Raw genomic sequence first — 18,699 nt, forward strand, 5'->3', positions numbered from 1 at the left:
TCCCTAATCCCTCTCATTCCTCCATTCTACAGGCTGGTTCCACTTTCAGTCTCTATGGCAAACTCAGAGTAAGGATCAGCAATCCTTTCTGCCAAGAACTATGTAACCGGATACAGCATTAGTTATTTTTAATACTATTTTCCTAACATGAGATTTTTTCATGTTTTTCTTCAATATATGTCACCGAAAAAATATTGAAATTCAAACATCAGATGCTTACTTTCTATAAAAAGTATTTCACATTCTTAGTACTAACAATGTGTCAAAAACTTCTGGCAAAAACAAATTTAAAAAGCCCAAAGCTTCATTCAAATGAAAATTTTAGTTTACTGAGCCCGGGGAAACTGAAATGAAAGCCTACACTTAACTGTTGGCATACGTTTGCATGTAAACCAATAACCTGCCCGAAGGTTATATAAGAATGCTCCATTTTAATTTTTCCACAGAGCTAAAGGAGATACTTTACTTCTGGGATGTAATATGTACCTTACCTGATAACATAATGACTGCTACCTATTTATTTGGGTGCTTAAAGGAAGCTATATAGAAAGAAAGGAAATCTTAAACCTGTGAAAGTAGCAATTTATGTGTGAAGAAAAGAGAAAATCTTAGGAATAGTGCTCTAATACCGTTGGCTAGAAACTAATATCCCCTTGCCCACCTCGCATTGTAATCAAGGAATGATAAAAGATAAACAGTGAACTTCCAAATTTAGTATACTTACTTTATGTGCTAGCATTTGACTAAAAAAAGTAAAAACTATCCAAAGCATCTAAGTTTTAAAATAAGTTTCGCCGTCAATACCTGCATTCCAGCCTAAACGGACAAGTTGCAAGGCATAGTGGGAGAAGAATGGCTTTTTGGACGTTAACAGAACTGCTTTTAGTTCCTTTGAATATTTATGAGTAGAGTTGACTTGAACAGGTCAATGAACGTTGCTAGGCTTAAATTCACCGATCTCTCTACTGGATGGCACTGTATGTGGACTGGATAGGGCTGTATTTGGAAGGGTCCCTGTAGTGCAAATTAAGTATTAAATCCTAAGTGTTTATTGTGCCCCTAACAGTTTGTTATCCAAATTGAAGCTATCAGGGTATTCACAGATCCAAGCAAATCCTTTTCCCATTTACTTTGCACCTCCCACGCCCCACAACCACCTGCCGTTTTGTAGCACTAATTCGAGGGCGAGAAGGCGCTACCCAGAAGTGCAGGCAGTCGGTGCTATTGCCAGGCCTCCAGAGCAACCAGGCACGTGGCTGGGAAGGGAAGGAAGATTTAAAAAAAAGCCAAATTCTAACTCCTGCCTGCGCACTCGCTACACATGCAGGAAAAATGTCACCAATGAGCAGCAAAAAGAAAGAAAAAGTGAAGCGTGCTGGAAAAGCAGCGCGTCTGTGGGCGTGGGGCCAGTTTCGGTGCCTTCGTACCTCTGTGCACCGGTCCCCGGATTTTACCTGGGACTTATCCCGGTCAGGCCTGATCCGGGAATGAGGCCTCCTCAGCTCGAAGGCAGGACCCAACTGTGGCAGAGTTCTCCTCTGCCCCGCGAAAGGAGAGCCAGAAGAACAGGTCCTAAGTCACGGTCATAACCGCATCTCAAGCTCAGAACGCCCCTTGACACTCACCTGGCCATTGACTGCTCTCGCGACAACTCTAGGACCAATCCTATGTAACCTCTCCTCCTCCTCTTTATTCCCCTGGCCAATGAGACAGGAGTGGAGGCGGGGTTTTGCCTTCGAACCTAGAGCAGCTTCGCTCGCGGGTGTGTGAACCTACCGGGCTGGGGCGGGGCGGCGCAGGACGGGGCGGAGAGAGGGGGGCAGACCGCGCCCCATTTCTCGCGAGACTGGAGACCAGGAAGACGCCTGCAGAGCCCAGCTGCTGGTGCAGCAGGGGCTGAGACAACCTGTGCAGCTGCGTCCGGACCGGCTGCCTCTGAGCCTACGCCTGCTTTCCAGGAGGGGAGGCAGGACGTGGCCAGTCCCGGGCTGTGGAGGTGCGCAGTGCCGGCTGAGGATTAGGGGGAATTCAGGCTGCGGCCTGTCAGAGGCAGTCAGGGAGGTACCCACACGCCTGACAGAATAAGATGGCGGCGATGGTGCCTGGAGGTAGTGGCAGTGGTGGCGGTGGCGTGAATCCATTCCTCAGTGATTCGGACGAAGACGACGACGAGGTAGCGACGACCGAGGAGCGGCGGGCAGGACTTCGGCTGGGTTCGCGGGGCGACCTAGATCCTGGCTCTGCAGACTCTCTATCGCCCCAGGATCCCGTGCCCTTAGGGAGCAGTGCACGGTCAGGACTCCCTGGGGAGACGGCGGTGGCGGCTGCGGTGGCCTTGGGGGGCAGTGGGGAGACCCCGGCCCGCTTGTCAATTGATGCAATCGCAGCTCAGCTGCTGCGCGATCAATACTTGCTGACCGCCCTGGAGCTGCACACCGAACTGTTAGAGAGTGGCCGCGAGCTGCCTCGGCTGCGCGACTACTTCTCCAATCCCGGCAACTTCGAGAGGCAGAGTGGGACCCCGCCGGGGATGGGGGCACCGGGGATCCCCGGAGCCGTCGGCGTTGGAGGTGCAGGAGGTCGGGAGCCGAGCATGACGTCGGGCGGGGGACAGCTCAGTAAGTGAACGCGGCCTGCCTCTCCGGCAGGGTTGTTAGGGTTGTGGGGGAGGGCTTTTCTGGGCGGCTGCTGAGTATTAGGAACGTCTTAGAGAGACAGTTGCACCGGGTGGGGGTCCTTGGCGGTGCAAGCCGAAGGATCCGGCAGTGACTGCTCTCTCCGCCTGCCTCCATCCCTTGGCTGAACTCGCACTGGCTCCTGGCTGCCGTGTTGGAGTCGGTATCTATAAAAATACCCAGCGTTTCTAGTTCACTGGCCTCCAGACGGCTCCCTCGCAGACTGGCTAATCGCTTTAATCGTTTTTCCTTTTTCTCCAATTTCCTGAATCGCCACTACCAGGAAAGAGTGTTTCTTAAATTGTTCGCAGTAATTCAGCCAAAGAATTGGAAATGTTGTTCTGTCCTCGAAGTCAGAATCACTAAAAACCCTTTGTCTTTGGGATGGCTTTCTCACTCAAAAAGGCGGGGGGTGGCGGGAGGGCCAACTGCATAAAATGTGTTCTGTTGAAATATAGTCAGCTCAATTTCGATGCCTTCATTTCAGTAGTTTCCAAAATTACAGGAAATCGAAGGAGCGGAGTAGGCAAGTTCTGCCTGCCATCTTTCTGGTGGTCCCACCACACCGCAGCCTTTTCATTCCGCTTGAGTGAGGAATTTAGTTTTCGACCTTGTTAAAATCATTTTTAGCAGCACAGAGTAATCGTTTACCCCATTGTTTATAAGCGCTTCTTAGGGCTTGAAAAGTACTCTCAAGGGTATGTGTATTGGATTCCCAGTGTCTCCTTTTGGGAGGCACCTTAGATTTTCCCTTACGATTGGAAAGAGATATTTCAGTGTGTTACCTGAGAACAACTGGAGTTTACTAACAAATGTTAAACATGCAGTTTTAAAATTGTAGCCTCACTGATTACTTTTTGACTCCATACTTTTGGGTGGTCCCAGAGACTTACATGGCCAAACCTAGGGTGAAGTGGAAAGGGCAAAGGGTGCACTTTCTGTCAAGGTAAATGCTAAGCTGCTGTCCCTCTTGGATGTGGAATTTTCTCGGTTGGTGTAACTTCCTTACTCAATGTGTAGAATGATCTTCCTCTCCAGAGATTTCTCGTGCCTGGCCTTTAAGACTATAAAAGTGTAACAAGGCCGCATAACAAAATTGTTCTGTAGTTGGGGGGGTTTGTCTGTTTGAAGGTTTTTAAGTTACCTAATACTGGTTTGCACCTGACAAGTTCTACTGCGCCCTCCAGACCCACCCAGTTCCAACAACATCTTCGTGAGTGCTTCTCAGATTCCCCACGCGCACCTAGTTGCCGCCTTCTGTCAGACCTCAGCCACAGCTGTTAACACTTTTGTATCTGATTTGCCAGCCATAGCATTTTTCTTATTAGTCACTTCTTCAGGGACATTTTTGTATCCTTACATTTTGTGCAGCCCCTGCGCCTGTTGGACATGACTGAATTACATCAGCTGTGTTTTCTCTTTATTAATATACTGAAATGCCTTATTCTTACTTTATAACTTTAATTTAAAGGAATTTTTCAATCTTTTCAGCCTACCTTATTATGGCTTGATATCACTGTTTATAGTGAAAATTTCTCTTAGAAACTTTTTGTATAGCAATAGTTGTTCATAATTTAGACTAAATATTTTAGAAATGTCTTAGGGTGCGACTTTCTTCTAATTGCCTTTGCATTATATATTTTTATAGTGTTTTGAAATAACTGAAGTCCTGTGGTTTTAAAAAAAATCACAATTTAAGTACAACCAAGTATTCATGTGTACTTCTGCTTTTCTGTTATCCTCATTTATTTGCACCTGTTGTAGGTACTGGAGACACACACATCATACACACACACACACATCATACACACACACACATCACACACATACACACACTCAAGAATGTTTAACAGTATCCCTGGCTTCTCTATCCACTCGATGCTGGTAGTATCCACCACCAACCTCTGCCCTGCAAGCTGTAACAACTAAATGTTGTCCCTAACACTGTCCAGGGAAGGGGAGGCAGAATTTCCTGACTGAGAACCATTTCTATACATAAGTTTTGCCTGTTCTGAAATTGCATATAAGTGGAATCGTGGAATATATATTCTTTTCTGTCTGGCTTCTTTTGCTCAACGTGTTTTTTAAATTTATCCATTTTTCCCCCATGTATATTAGTAGTTTGTTCCTCCTGTGGTTTGTCCATTCCTCTGTTAGACATGTGTGTGTGTGTGTGTGTGTTTTAAGTTTTGGGTTGTATGAATAAAGTTGTCATGAAAGTGCTTGTACAAATCTTGCATGGACATACGTGTTTTGGGGGGCAGGTATAATACCTACGAATAGACTTGTTGGGTTATATAGTTGGTATGTAGTTAAGTTTATAAAAAACTGTCAAACTGTTTTCCAAAGTGGTTGTAGCATTTAAAATTCCCATCACCGATGTATGAAAGTTCAATTTATATACTACATCCCCAAACACTTGGTATTTTCAGGCTTTTAACTTATTCTAGTGTATTTTCAGGCTTTTAACTTATTCTAGTGAGAGTGTGGTGGTATCGCATTGTGGTTTTACTTTTTATTTTTCTGAGCACTGGAGATACTGAGCTCCTCTGAGCTTTATGCTGTTAGTATTTCTGCTTTTGTGAAATGTCTGTTCATGTCTTTTCCCTGACTTTTTAAAGTGTGGGGGTTTTTTTGTTTTTTTTTTTTTAATTTTTTTTGTCTCACTGTTGAGTTGTAGTTATTTATATATTCTGGCCTGAAGTCCTTCATCAATATGTGTTTTGAAAATATTCTTTCTCAGTATGGTTGGCCTTTTCAGTTTTTAAAAGTGTGTCTGTCTTAACAAAGGTTTTTAATTTCACCACGTTGAATTAATTTTTTCTTTAACGATTCCTGCTCTTCATGTCCTAATGTGGTAATTTTCCTTGTGAGCCTACAGTCTTTTTGAGTAACCTTCCTCTTTCACATTTTCTGTTGCGTGGTCCCACCTACCTTTTCTCGGAGTACACATCTCTCCCAGCCCGGTGTTCCTTTTTCACTGCCATCAGCACTAAGCATATCGTAATTACAGTCTTCCCAAGTGCCCGTCTCTTCCGCTTTACAATGTAGTTCCTACCTGTTAGATTGGAGTTGGGTGTAGTGCTTCCTCCGGTTTCTGAGAGAGAAGATGTCGACAATATTTCTGAAAGTTACGAAATTCACTGCTCTTAGCTGAATGAGACTTGCTACTATTGTCTGGGCTATATACTTGTACATTCTTAAATATATCTGTTCTATATTGTCATTTTTCTTGCCTGTGCCTTTCTGGTACTTTCAAAATTATTATTAATCGTTGTGGAAATTTATTCATCTATTTTCACTGCTTAACACGGTGACCTAAACATAGTGTTCAGTCTTTTACATTGATCAATATATTTCTTAAATTGTGTGATCAATTAAGATTGATTATAGAGATCCAGAAGATTTTTTAAATTGATTTTTGAGAGAAGGAGGAAGATGGAGAGAGAGAAAAAGATCAGTTTGTTCTTCCACTTATTTATACATTTGTTGGTTGATTCTTGTATGTGCCCTGACCAGGGATTGAACCTGCAATCTTGGTGTATCAGGATGACACTCTAACTGAGCTACCTGGCCAGGACCAGGATCCAGAATATGTTTAATGCATGTTCTTGATGGAGAGGCCAAACTAACACATGAAAGAACCATAGAATAGTCTTCTGTAGCGCAGATAATAACATAAACACTCAAATACAGAAAAGTCACTATCTGTTAAGCCAATGAAATGGCCCTCGTGGAGAAAGTAAGGCTTAAATTTGATCATCAAGGATGACTGAAATTTTGACTAAATAGTAACTTTATTTTTTGGCTAAATTTAGACTCTTTATTCTGAGCAAGGAAAGGAAAAGGAAGTGAGGTTAAAGAAGAGATATTATTTATGTTATATTCTGCCTGGTTTAAAACATCTTCTGGACACATGCTTACCACTATCTGGCTCCCCACTTGCTGTAGGGTTTCCATTCGGTCGGCTGTCAGAATGCACAGCGGTGTTTGAAGCCGTGGTGGTACTTCGGCTAAATGGAAGCAAGATGGGGGTATTCATCAGGGAAAACAGACCTTATTTCTGTCAGAAATTAAAATGGCACTGTATGATGTCAAATAAGAAAGTTAGGGGTGATCTCCAGAATGCATGCTTGTCTGTTTTTTAAAAAACCTTGGTTGGAATAAAAACTTCCAGAAATTGGTATGCTTGCATTTTGTTTATTAGCATCTTTAGAGCCCAAACTAAATTTGGTTAATTTTTTTTTTATGGCTTTTAACAGTGTCCCTTCCCGTGGTTGTATGATGGTCAACTAAAAAAGAACACTTACTGTGTTTTTAAAATACACCGTTACTCTACAGATACCATTTGAGAAAGGGCTTATACAAGGTGGGGCAAAAGTAGGTTTACAGTTGCTGATGTGGAAACTAATACAATAATTAAAAAATAATACAAGAATAAACTCTATTTTGCATACTCAAACTGTAAACTTACTTTTGCCCCACCCTTATATTAACAGCCTGGTTTTTTTCTTATAGGTAGTTGTTTTTACTGGCTTCTGCCAATAAGTAGAGAATTGATGATCAATTATTGTTTCTAAATATCTTTTTAAGAGATTTTATTTCTTTTTAGTGAGAGGGGAAGAGAGGGAGGTAACCTCAGTTGGTTGCCTCTTGTATGGGTTGCCTCTCCACAAGCACCAACCAGGGCCGAACCTGCAACCCAGGCAGGTGCCCTGACCGGGAATCAACCTGTGACCTTTCACTTTGCGGGATGACGTGTGCCCAACCGAGTGAGCCGCACCAGTTGGGACTGTGGTCTCTAAATTACTGATACGAAAAGCACACTTGTTGATGTTTAAATACTGTTCTGCTATTTAGCCATATTTTGGGTGCAATTTTTTGAAATACAGTCGACATATAACATTGTATTGGTTTTAGGTCTACAACATAGTGATCGATAAATGTATATATTGCAAAATGATTACTACAAGTTTAGTTAACATCCATCACCATACATTGCTGTATTAAATGATAATGGGTATTGTGATTGCCTTTGAGTAGAGAAATATTAGGGACATGAATGTGTTATTTCTTTTTAAATTTTGAAATTGATAAAGCAATTAAAACGATACTTACTGTGCTTTGTCAATATTTGCAAGGAAATTTTGTAATGGGAATTGACCCTACTGTTCCACCATAATTGATACCTAATCCTATAATCCACAGGTGGCAAACACAAGGCCCTCAGGCCAAATCCGGCCTGGCACCTTGTTTCTACCCGGTGGCAGTGTGGAGCTCTCGATTAACTGTTAAGGAGTGGTTACATTTATACTGTCCTAACATTACATTCCGCCCTTTGAAGGCAGCCGTGGGGCTGATGTGGCCCCCCAGTGAAAATGAGTTCGACACCCCTGCAGTATAATCTGTACAGTGAGAACAGAGTTTGGTGTGTTGGGGACATGAAGTACCATCTTCTCTTTGGTATACGAACATAAAGATTACATTTTGCATAAGAAGTTATTTCTTTGTAGGTGCCTGGCTCATGTCCTACTTTTTCTGTTACCTTATATTGAAAATCAGTATCTTATATCTCATCTAGTAAGCATAATTGCAAAAAAAAAAAAGGCAGCAAAAAAACTGTCATTCTTTGCTCACAAACTAGTGGTTCCATACGTACCAGTTTATGGCTTCTAAATCTCCTGTTGCCATTTGTAACCTCGGGAATCAGTTCTGTTTTGGAAGGAAAGTCCTCAGAATAAGCTAATAATGCTTAGTAGTATAATGTTAACACAGATCTCCTTTAGGATATATTTAGCATGTTTCAAGTGAACAAAACAATTTCATACCAGTCGTTTTTTTGTTGCATTGTATAGGTATCTCGTAAATACCTGTTCTGTGTGTGTGTGTGTGTGTGTGTGTGTGTGTGTGTGTGTGTAAGTAGAATTACCATTAGAAAAGCACCTGGCAACAGTCTTAATGTTTCTTACTTTTCCAGTCATGAGTAGAGCTCCTTCTTGCAAGCCTCCTTTTACAATCACGGTGCGGACTGAAGGTTCTTTACTTACCCCTTCAGGGTAGATGTGTAAGGACGGTTGACCAAAGAATGTAAGGTGGAACGATGAGAATTGCAAATGTGCCACGAAAATCTCTAGTCACATTTGATCATTGTTCTTAAAGGTGAATATTTGTATTTTGTACCCTTTAACAAGTCACAATAGTAAGGATACTTATTTTTGTCTACTAAACCCTTAAATAAGATGACCATATCAGAAAGGTAGCCTGTATTGATAGGTGTTTTATGAATCTATATTCTCAATGGACTCTTTAACCTCCAATTTTATTTCTATAATTTGTTATAGATATGCTTGTATACATTGAACCAGTTGGGCCAAGATTTATTAAAATGTCATCTTGAGGTAAAGGCATTAAAGACTGAAAACAACCCAAATGTCCAACAGTAAAGGATTGATTGGTTTAAATAGATAATCTGTGTGCTAATATGGAATGAACACTGAGTAATATTATAAATTGAATAATTTAGGGTTCAGCCATTATGTATATGGTTCTGTTTATGTACAAAGACAGTAATTTGCATATGCCTTGTGTATTTTAAAAGGATACACACAGAAAGAATATAAGCAATTAGTACTCTTGTTGCTGCAGAGGAGGATTGCTGGTTGGGAAAAGGGCCCTTTTATATTGTAGCACATGTCATCTCTTAAGTGGCAGGACTGGGATTCCAACCCAGGTCACCGACTTCAAAGTCTGCCCTGTTTCCATCCCACCACAACTACTGTTTTAGGTCAACTTTGAGCTCAGCAAGAGTTCTCAGATCAGGCAAAGTACTTTTGTAATTCATTCAGAGTACATACATCTTACTAACTCAGAGTAGCCAGTCTTAACGAAGAAGGCAAATGCATTGATTATTTAAAGAAATAAAGTGACAGACTGAACCACCACACTAAGGCAGCTGTGAATAATCTACCTAACGCATGATTTAATTTCATCAAGGCGTCCATACCGTACAGACTCAACTTAATCCAAGTCAGGACATGCACACCCTACCTGACTGCAGGATCAGCTCAGCCTCCAGTTAGAGCTACCATAATTCACCACGTATAATGTGCTCCTTTGTATAAGGTGCACCCACGTTTTTGGCCCAGACTTTCAGGAAAAAAATCCTTTGTTTTAATTTTTTAATTTAATGTTTTATTTATGTGTAAAACCAATTACTGTATTCCAGGATATTATTTTGCATATGGATATCATTATTGCTTCCTAGCATTACACTTTGAATGTGTGAGCATAAATAAAAGAATTAAAAACATTTATATAGATACAGAATTAGTACTACCCATGTATAATGTGCATCCTTATTTTTCCCTCAAAAATTTGGGCAATCCCTGGCTGGCGTAGCTCAGTGGATTGAGTGCGGGCTGCAAACCAAAGTGTCTCAGGTTCGATTCCCAGCCAGGGCACATGCCTGGGTTGCAGGCCATAACCCCCAGCAACCGCACATTGATGTTTCTCTCTCTCTCTCTCTCTCTCTCTCTCTCTCTCTCTCTCTCTCTCTCTCTCTCTCTCTCTCCCCCTCTCCCTCCCTCCCTCCCCTCTCTAAAAGTGAATAAGTTAAAAAAAATTGGGGCAAAAAAGTGCACATTAAGCACAGCAAAAGACAGTAAATGTAGTCGCCAATTGTTCTGAATGAAATAGTTGTACAAGGTGGAATTAGTTGGCCCTCTCCTCTTGCCCCCACCCATCCCATCTCTGTTCCCAGGCGTCCCACAGAGTAGGCCCGTCATCCCGGGGTAACCTTTGCCTGCTCCGAAATTCGTCTCACATCTGCTGTGAGGATTCGGGCGTCACCCAGAATCGTCGTTTTCCTCACCTAGCAGTCTAAGACGTTGTCCTCTCTTTTCCAGTCCTGAAGCTTTGCTGCTCGCTCACACCCACGTTTCTAGCCCAGGGGTGGAGCGTGACTAAGGCTCCTGGTGAAAAGACCACACAGGGCAACCATGGGTGTGGTCTTCTTCCCGAGGTTCTTACCATTGTCTCGGAAACCCCTAGCAGTCGGGAAGGACGTTCCTTTGTCTTTGAAACCAGCCGGTCCTGTGGTAGGCGATGCGATGACTCAGAGTAGTGTCATCTCACTTTTTATGTTATTTCTAACCATCTATCAAGTTGTGCACTCGTGTGCTGCCGTAGTTCAGGCCTTCAGCTCACGTCCGCACCATCAGTGGTGGTCTTATTAACTGGGGTCTTTAAGCTCTCCATCCTTATTCTTACTTGGTTTTAAAAGCCATCTGTTCCTGTCACTCTGACTTTTAAAATTGCTTCCTCCAGTTAGAAGCAACTTATTTTCCAGCCCTTTTTTGTTACTAAAGTTATGTTACAGAAAAAAAGGATATATAAACCTGTTTAGGAGTTTTAATTCTTCCCCATTTTTGTGGAATATATGAAAAACTGCTTTAAAATATTTTATTATGAATATTTATCATAAAGTTCCCCCGATAATTTTGCGTCTTCATGCCTTTTGCACTGTGTTGTCTGTGTACAAAACCTTTGTAGTACTCACAGTTGACTAAATGCCCCTTCAGCATGTTTTACACTCTCCTGCCACGGTGCCTTCATCTGTATTATTTTTTTCCTCTTTGAGTGCTTATTCTCCATCTTCCTTTTCTTTTTTCTAGATCCTGTGTATTCATTCCTAAAGAGAGGTTTCTTCCTCTCCCTGAAGCTTCTCCAGCCATGGTGATCTATCTCTGAGTCCTCTAAACTTTTATATATACATACTTTTTGTCTCTAACACTTACCGAAATTCATTGCATAGAGACTTGTGAATAAATTAGTGTTACTGGATACTTTTTGTGTTAATGTATAGCTGACTAGGTTTTATAAAAAAGACACTAGTTGGAGTTCATGTCTCATATATCTTTGCCTTATAGCACACGTGGTACACATGCCTAAAGTAGAAACTTTATCAATGCTTTTATTTAGCATGAATATAGAAAAGATGGAGCATATTTAATTATCCCTGTATCACCAATGCCTGGCACACACACTTTCAGTGAATGTGGAAATTATGTCAAAGAAATGATCTTTAGATAGTAGATCCTAGAAATATATAAGCTTGAAATGTTCCTCGTGAAAACTACTTTTTTTTTTTCCATTTAACCTGTTTTCTTAGCTCTGTCTGAGCAAAGCTGGGTCAAAGTGGGTCGTTCTGGGACCATTCTCAGTGTCAGGCCCAATTGAGATGTGGGAGGTCTGAACTTGCGTGCCGTTACATATTGTTCAAGGGAACTAGTGGTTTAAAGCTCAGGCTTTGGCACCAGAGAGCTTGAGTCCATGTTTCTGCGCGGACCCTTCCTGGTGGTTGTCCAGCTGCGGACAGTCTGTTTGCTTGACTGTGAAATGCAGGTGGCAGCAACTCCTCTCACAGTGAATTGTTACAAAGGTTAAATGAGGTTATCTGAAAAGTTTCTGGCACAGAAAAAGGGGTAAAAATATTAAGTATCATAATAACTACTGTTATTAATAATAATCCCCCTCTTTACCTGACAACTCTTCACATGGTAAAATCATCCAGCATTATAGAAATTTAACTGAATAGTTTGTCAATAAAATCTGTGTTTAAGGCTCTCCCTAAGTTTAAATCTTTTGGCTCTGAAGTTTAGCTCATTGTGGACTCTTATGACAAAGAAAAGATAGGAGACTTGAATTCTACTCCTCGCTTGCTCACTGATGAATTTAACCTTTAACGTGAGGGGCTCTGACTGAAGCCTTGTTATCTGTGTACATGACTTCACTCCAGCGGTTTGTACGAGTTTACTTAAGGCAAGGACTTGTATCTTTCTGCTTCCCGCTGTGGGTTAGTAAATACTCATTGAATGAACACATAGCCCAGTTTTGCTCAGCTGTAGAAATGAGAGGTTTGGCCTGTCTCCAAGGTTACCTCTCTCAAATATTTTGAATTTAGAGGTCAGTGTAATGACCCCCAGCACTAGGGAAGAATTGAGAATCAGTAAATATAAATGGGAGTTTCGCCATTGACAGATCTCTGAGATATATTTTTAATTTAAGTGGATAATATAATAAAATGTTTATGTACAGCCTCAGGTTTTAAGGTAAGGTAGATTTCTTATCTTTTTATTCATTAAACATTTATACTATGTATTTCTTTATTTTTTGCCATGACATAGTTTTTTAGGTGTGGTTCAATAAATGACTTTTACTGAAAGAATTAGAATTTTAAAGGTAATTAATTGCTTAATATTATTTTTCTTCCTATATTTTAATTGTGAATTGGGTACTTTCAAGATTTTTACAATATAAAGTATCCCTATTATGAAAATTATTAAATGTATTTGGAGGAAAAATATCAAAATACATACAAAAAATTCAAACAGTACAAAATATGTAGTGAAAAATTTTCATTCTCCTGAGTCAATTACTATTAATAACGTACTGTGTATATTTAGAAAACAAGGCATGTATAAGCATACATAACATACCTATGTGAATTTTTATATCTATATCCTTTAAAAATGAATCTTTAATATTTCACTGTACTTTTCTGTCAGTAGCCTGGTACACAGTGGTTATTTTACAGATGTTTCATTGAGTTAACTGATATTCTTTACCTGTCAGCAGCTGGTTAGTTTTTCTGATACACTCAACTTTTAAAGTGCTATATAATTGCAATAAAAGACACCTTTTCAAGGGTCTGAGACTAATTTTTTTAACTATTGTAAATGTTCATTCTGTCATTGGTACTAAAGTATTAGAAATAAATATAAATAAGACTACTTAAGTATGTGATTTATGAAATCAGACAGACTTGCAAACCATGATGAAAGTCCTTGATCATTCAGTTTCTGAGCTGTAAAATGAATTATTATTAAGAATCCTGGAATTTGAAGAAATGCTGGTATATTCACATTAGCATATGGTAGCTTCTTTCTTAATATAAGAGGTTAATTTTTCCAAACTCTTCTTTTATATGAGAGTGTTTGGAAAGGCACTTGTTTGCCCTGGAAAGAAATTATAGCTGCATCTAAAAAGGCATATTTATCTCGGAGCTATAGTATTACCTTATATTAGTTTTAAAATCCAAAGTACATGTTATTTACAAAATCTGTTACAGGTTAGTCCAATAAAAGTTTAAATTACTCCATAAATAATTATTTCTTCTGACATGATGGAATACATTTTAATGAATTAGGATATTCATTTTACTACATCATAGTTATTGTTATTAAAAAAGTATCAGAACTCTTTCTTAGAGAATATAAAGTTATTGGCTTGGAACTAAAAATCTAGAATATATTTTTCAATATATTAAACTGTTTAATAAAATTATTTTCTTTCCCCAAGGACTTTCCCTACTTCATAGATGATTTCTTTCAGAGTGTAATGAAGTGCTAATGTGCAGTGCTCAAAGAGGCTGTGACCTGTGCCTTTGTGTATGATTACAAATATTTCAAGGAGGGAGAGAAATAAATATCAGAAAACTAACAGATGGATACTCAACATAATTAAAAAAATACTTATGTGAAATCAAACGACAACATCAGTACTTCACATTCTGTGAAAATCAGGACTAAAACAGTGAGGTGTGTGTTGTTACAATACCAGAATATTGGCTGATACAAGGTCATCCTATTTGGCGTACATGTTCTAATACACGGGTTAGAGACTTCAGAATAGCTAATGAGTAGCTCAGGCATGTGACTAAGAACAGAGAGTACGGTACTTAAGTGGAGTTTCTGGTTAGGGCAGTAATCGCCAGATAAACTAACATATCAGGAAAGTCAAGATGTTGATACATGGTCGAAGAATGCGAATAGAAAATTCACACACACGCCCAAAAAGGTAGATGGCCGATGTGTTTTTCAAAGAATCAAAGAGATGCCTAATTAAGATACGATTGTATATAGTATGTTAAATGGGTGAGATTAAAAATAATAATTGGCCACTGCTATTGCATGCTGCTGATGAAACTCAGATGCTCTGTAGACTGATTTTGGAAAGGAGTTTACGAAATATGTATCAGTAGCCTTAATGGTATGGCAGATTTTCACTGTTTATGCTTTATTCCTAAAGAAAAAACTACATATGAAAGATACATATTCATTCTGTTTTTATAAGAATATCCATACATACTTGGCAAAAAGAGTTCAAAAAAGAATATCTAAAATTGTTTTAATGATATCTTTTAATGAAAACTTTAATGATATGTGATCATATCCCCAGTTTTAGTGAGATTGGGATAGTTACTTAGTTTTCTGTGCACCTTTGCTTTTTATAATTATTTATAATATGTGTATTATATTAGAGGGAAAGCTCTCATTTATGGTGTGGCATGAAACATTGGAGAAAAGAGGTTAGATTAACATATTTTTGAGGAACTGAACATTTTGGGTACTATATAGTAATCTAGGAGCTCCATTTTATAATAGATCGTATTAGTTATTTACTAGACAGGTGTATGTATATAGGCCCGTGATTTATTTCAGTCTGTCATCTTACATTTTCACCTGTTTAAAAGATGTATAAATAAAAAGCCTCATAGATCTTGTGTTTAGTATGTCTTTCGATCCTTTTTTCTTGTACTTGATTTTGTACAGTAACCTGCTGTACAGGGTTGTAGTCTGGGAGCAGTTACCATCTAGGTTTGCATGTATGTGCTGTAAGATGCTTGCGCAAGTGTAAAATTGCCTAATGACACGTTTTTCAGTTCTAGAATTTCCACTGGTATTTTTTTATAGTCTCTATTTTCCTGCTAAGATTTCATCTCCTTTCGTTCATTGTGTGCATGTATTCCTTTACTTCGCCAGGCATAATTATAATAGTTACTTTTAAATGTTCGTCTACTAATTCTAACATCTGTATTCTTTTGTGATTGATCTCTGTTGACAGTATTTTCTGTTGAAACTGGGTCACATTTTATTAGTTCTTGTATGTCAAGTCGTTTCGGACGGTATGGTGGGCAATGTGAATGTTATGGTTGTGGAGACAGGACTCTGTTCTGTGTTTTCAAGCTTTATTTTTTTTTAGTAAGAAATTATCTTGTTGGACTCAATCTGCAAACCTTTGGGCAGCAGCTCAAAACTTTTATTTTTTCCCTCCCTCCCTCCCTCCTTCCCTTCCTTCCTTCCTTCCTTCCTTCCTTCCTTCTTCTGTGTTTAGGTGGGCTGGTTGCACTAGGCACTGGGTGTGCATTGTTCAGAAGTTACCCAGAAATTTGGGCAGGGAAACATGAGGTTTTTTGTAGTCGTTTAATTGGCATGAGTATTTTTACCTTAGTTTATTGCTTTCATAGAATTCCTATATCTTAGAATCATAGTTTTATTAACTGTAAATAATTGTGAGAAATTGATTTCTACTACTTCATTTTGACAAATCTGTTCATTGTTTTATTTTCCTCTTTATTACAGATAGAGCTGGGAGCATCAGTACTCTCGACTCTTTAGACTTTGCAAGATATTCAGATGATGGTAACAGGGAAACAGATGAGAGAGTGGCAGGTGAGTAAGATTGTAAAGACAGATTTGGATTCTTTGACATTGCAGACATAGTAAAATGACTCGAGGAGTTCTTTTTCTTCTACAGTTTGGTATGTTAATATAATTCTATAATTATGTAGTTATTATACAAAATGACTTGACTAATTTATTGGCTGCAGGGAACATCTCAGCCCCTAACATCCTCTTCCAGCGGTTCTGCGTCTGATTACGCACTCCTGCAGTTTCCTGAGTCCTTACAGCCAGCCGTGTGCAGCCATGTGGTTCTAACACTGCTGCAGAACAGCTTTAAGTTAGCCCGAGTTTAGTACAAAGTTGGTTGGACCTTGCCCTTCACATTCCTGTGATTCTCCAAACCAGGGCTGATATTCAGATGTTGTAGGCCAGTGCAGCTCTATTAAAGTTGATTGAAATACTTTAATGCTGATTGTTGAATAAAACTTTGTCTTGAGTTCCCCAGGTATTCCCTGTCACAGCACCTCTCCAGAAACTTCTGACTTTCCTGTGATCCAGAAAAGAGAGGGTTAATGCTTGGTACAGCAGGGACCTCCAATAAGAAGACTAACAACATTCTGTCTGGTTGCTTGGTTACTCATTCTAGTCTCCTTCCCCTCCCCACCCTCCCACTAGTTCTGCCTTCTGAGCATCACCATTGGGTCTGGAGAGGCTTCAGAAGACCAATGTGTATCCGTATTCTGCCAGTTGTATTCCGCTGGGGTACCCCCTGGAACTACCAGTACAGTGCTGGCTCTCCAAGTGTCAGATGTCTGGAAGCTTTCTGCTGCCTCAGAACTGTGGCTGTCTGTCATTGAAGTCATTCTTGGGGGCCTTGCAGGAATCGTAGGTTCCATAGGACATTACTTAGGGATTTTAGTATGTCTGTTTAGGCTCGGACAGAGATGGGGATCGCAGACAGATACCCGTTAAGTATTTTGATCTCCGTTCCAGTGGTGGGCACTCCTGGAACGAGAGAGATGCCACACGGGGTAGATGGAGCCTGTGGGGTCAGGGCACACACACGATGTGGATTCTTCTCTTGACCAACGCTGTTGGATTTTTCTTCCATTTAGTGGGACCAGTCCGTTGAGACCGACCAACCTGTCACAGTCATTTTGAATAAAAGTGAGTGCTGATTTTCACATGGCACTTACTGCACTCTGAACTCTGTCCTGAGTGTAATGAAATTACCATCGTCCGCTCCAGGACACTGAGGCCCGCAGAGCGACCACTTAGGGCCCCAGTGGCAGAATTAGGAGTGAAATGCCGATAGCCCGGCAGCAGAGCCCACTGCTGGCTGTGCCACGTGCTGTCTCTCGGCACACAGGGTGAGGTTTGACCTGCGCGAGAATGACGCTGCGTTATGTGGCTTTTAGTCATGGCTTGAGAATGAAGCTACTGGATATTAAAAACCTCAGAGAGTATTGTATGAGTTCAAAGTGATGTAATTGGTTTTCGTTCAACAGAAGCTAAGAGAAGATTCAGCAGTATAAGCAATAGCAACACCATTTGAACAGGGACGTCAGTGGAAGAGTTCAGTGTGGTTCTCCGTATCAAATCATGATTTGTCATTTAGCATTATTCATTGACAAGTATTTGAAAACAGCAAATCACATCAGTAATATCTAAAAATTCACAAATCAAATGGAAATTATTTGAATGGCTTTAGGACTGATTTATCCTAATTATTTTAAGTAGCATGTTATATATAATTATATAGCAAATATTAGATATTATATATTTGTTATATATTAAATATTCAATGCATAGCATTTTAGTTTATCAAAAGTAACCAGATATATCTAGTTTTATATATTGTCTTATTGGTCTCATTATTAGAAAATAACTTCTACCCAGAAATTGGCCATCTAAATATTTTCTTTTCTTTTTTGCATTTGAAAATCTAAATTTTAGATGTAATCAAATTTAAGAGACTCATCATTCTCATTATTTAGGTATTTTAGTATTTCTATTTAGGGGAAGCATTATTGATTTAAAAGAAAATGTCATGACCAAGAAACTAAGAGTGAAATATTTTAAATACATTGTAGTTTTCACCATTGTATTTATTTAGTTAGTTATATTCTTTCCGAGCAGTTTGTTGGAAAGAGCTCGTGCACCAGGGAGCTGATCAGAAGCCGGGAGTCGCGCTCCGGGAGGGGTTCTTGTGGACAGTGGCCTCAGGGGCCTGGGGGTGGTGTGGCGCTCGCTCGGGCATGAGGGTGAAGTCAGTTGTTCCACGGTTGTCACCCGGCAGCAGTGGATCCAGGAGTGGTCACCAGGCGTTTGCCATGGTCACTGGGCCCGTGACGTAATGAGCCGCCCGATCTCAGCAGGAGGGTCGGGGCTGGCGGCTGCTTTGTGGTGTGCCGCTTCGGGAGCGTACCTTTTGTTTTTAACCTAGGCGTTCTGCTCAGTCTGTAACGCTGGGGAGGTAAAGTAATGTGTGATCACTCCATGATGCTAGTACAGAAATAGATGCTACCTTTCATCTTCATTGGAAGAGGGAGGAGAAGCAG

General features: G+C 40.2%; 2 protein-coding genes across 14 annotated transcripts in view; one reads left to right on the plus strand and one right to left on the minus strand.

Annotated features, from left to right (window-relative positions):
• The window catches only part of PIGN (phosphatidylinositol glycan anchor biosynthesis class N), a 76,282-nt gene extending 74,676 nt beyond the window's left edge, over positions 1–1,606 (minus strand). For 6 of the 7 annotated variants that reach the window (XM_045850200.1, XM_045850199.1, XM_045850202.1 and 3 more), the window contains exon 1: positions 1,455–1,606. The gene's annotated coding sequence lies outside the window, so the exon portion shown is untranslated. Of the gene's footprint in view, positions 1–1,427 lie in introns of all 7 variants that reach the window. The other variant, XM_045850198.1, reaches the window with a different exon arrangement.
• Positions 1,607–1,860: 254 nt separating this feature from the next.
• Positions 1,861–18,699, plus strand: part of RELCH (RAB11 binding and LisH domain, coiled-coil and HEAT repeat containing) — an 89,950-nt gene continuing 73,111 nt past the window's right edge. For all 7 annotated transcript variants that reach the window (XR_006786991.1, XM_045849766.1, XM_045849767.1 and 4 more), the window contains exons 1-2: positions 1,861–2,618; positions 16,097–16,186. Coding sequence is in view for 6 of the 7 variants with exons in the window: in XM_045849766.1 (XP_045705722.1) it covers positions 2,087–2,618; positions 16,097–16,186 (622 nt within the window). In the remaining variant the exon portion in view is untranslated. The remainder of the gene's footprint in view (positions 2,619–16,096; positions 16,187–18,699) is intronic.

Source organism: Phyllostomus hastatus, unplaced genomic scaffold (genome assembly GCF_019186645.2).
Source record: "Phyllostomus hastatus isolate PE091 unplaced genomic scaffold, TTU_PhHast_1.1 phas_contig_80, whole genome shotgun sequence".
In the NCBI taxonomy this organism is placed as follows: domain Eukaryota; kingdom Metazoa; phylum Chordata; class Mammalia; order Chiroptera; family Phyllostomidae; genus Phyllostomus; species Phyllostomus hastatus.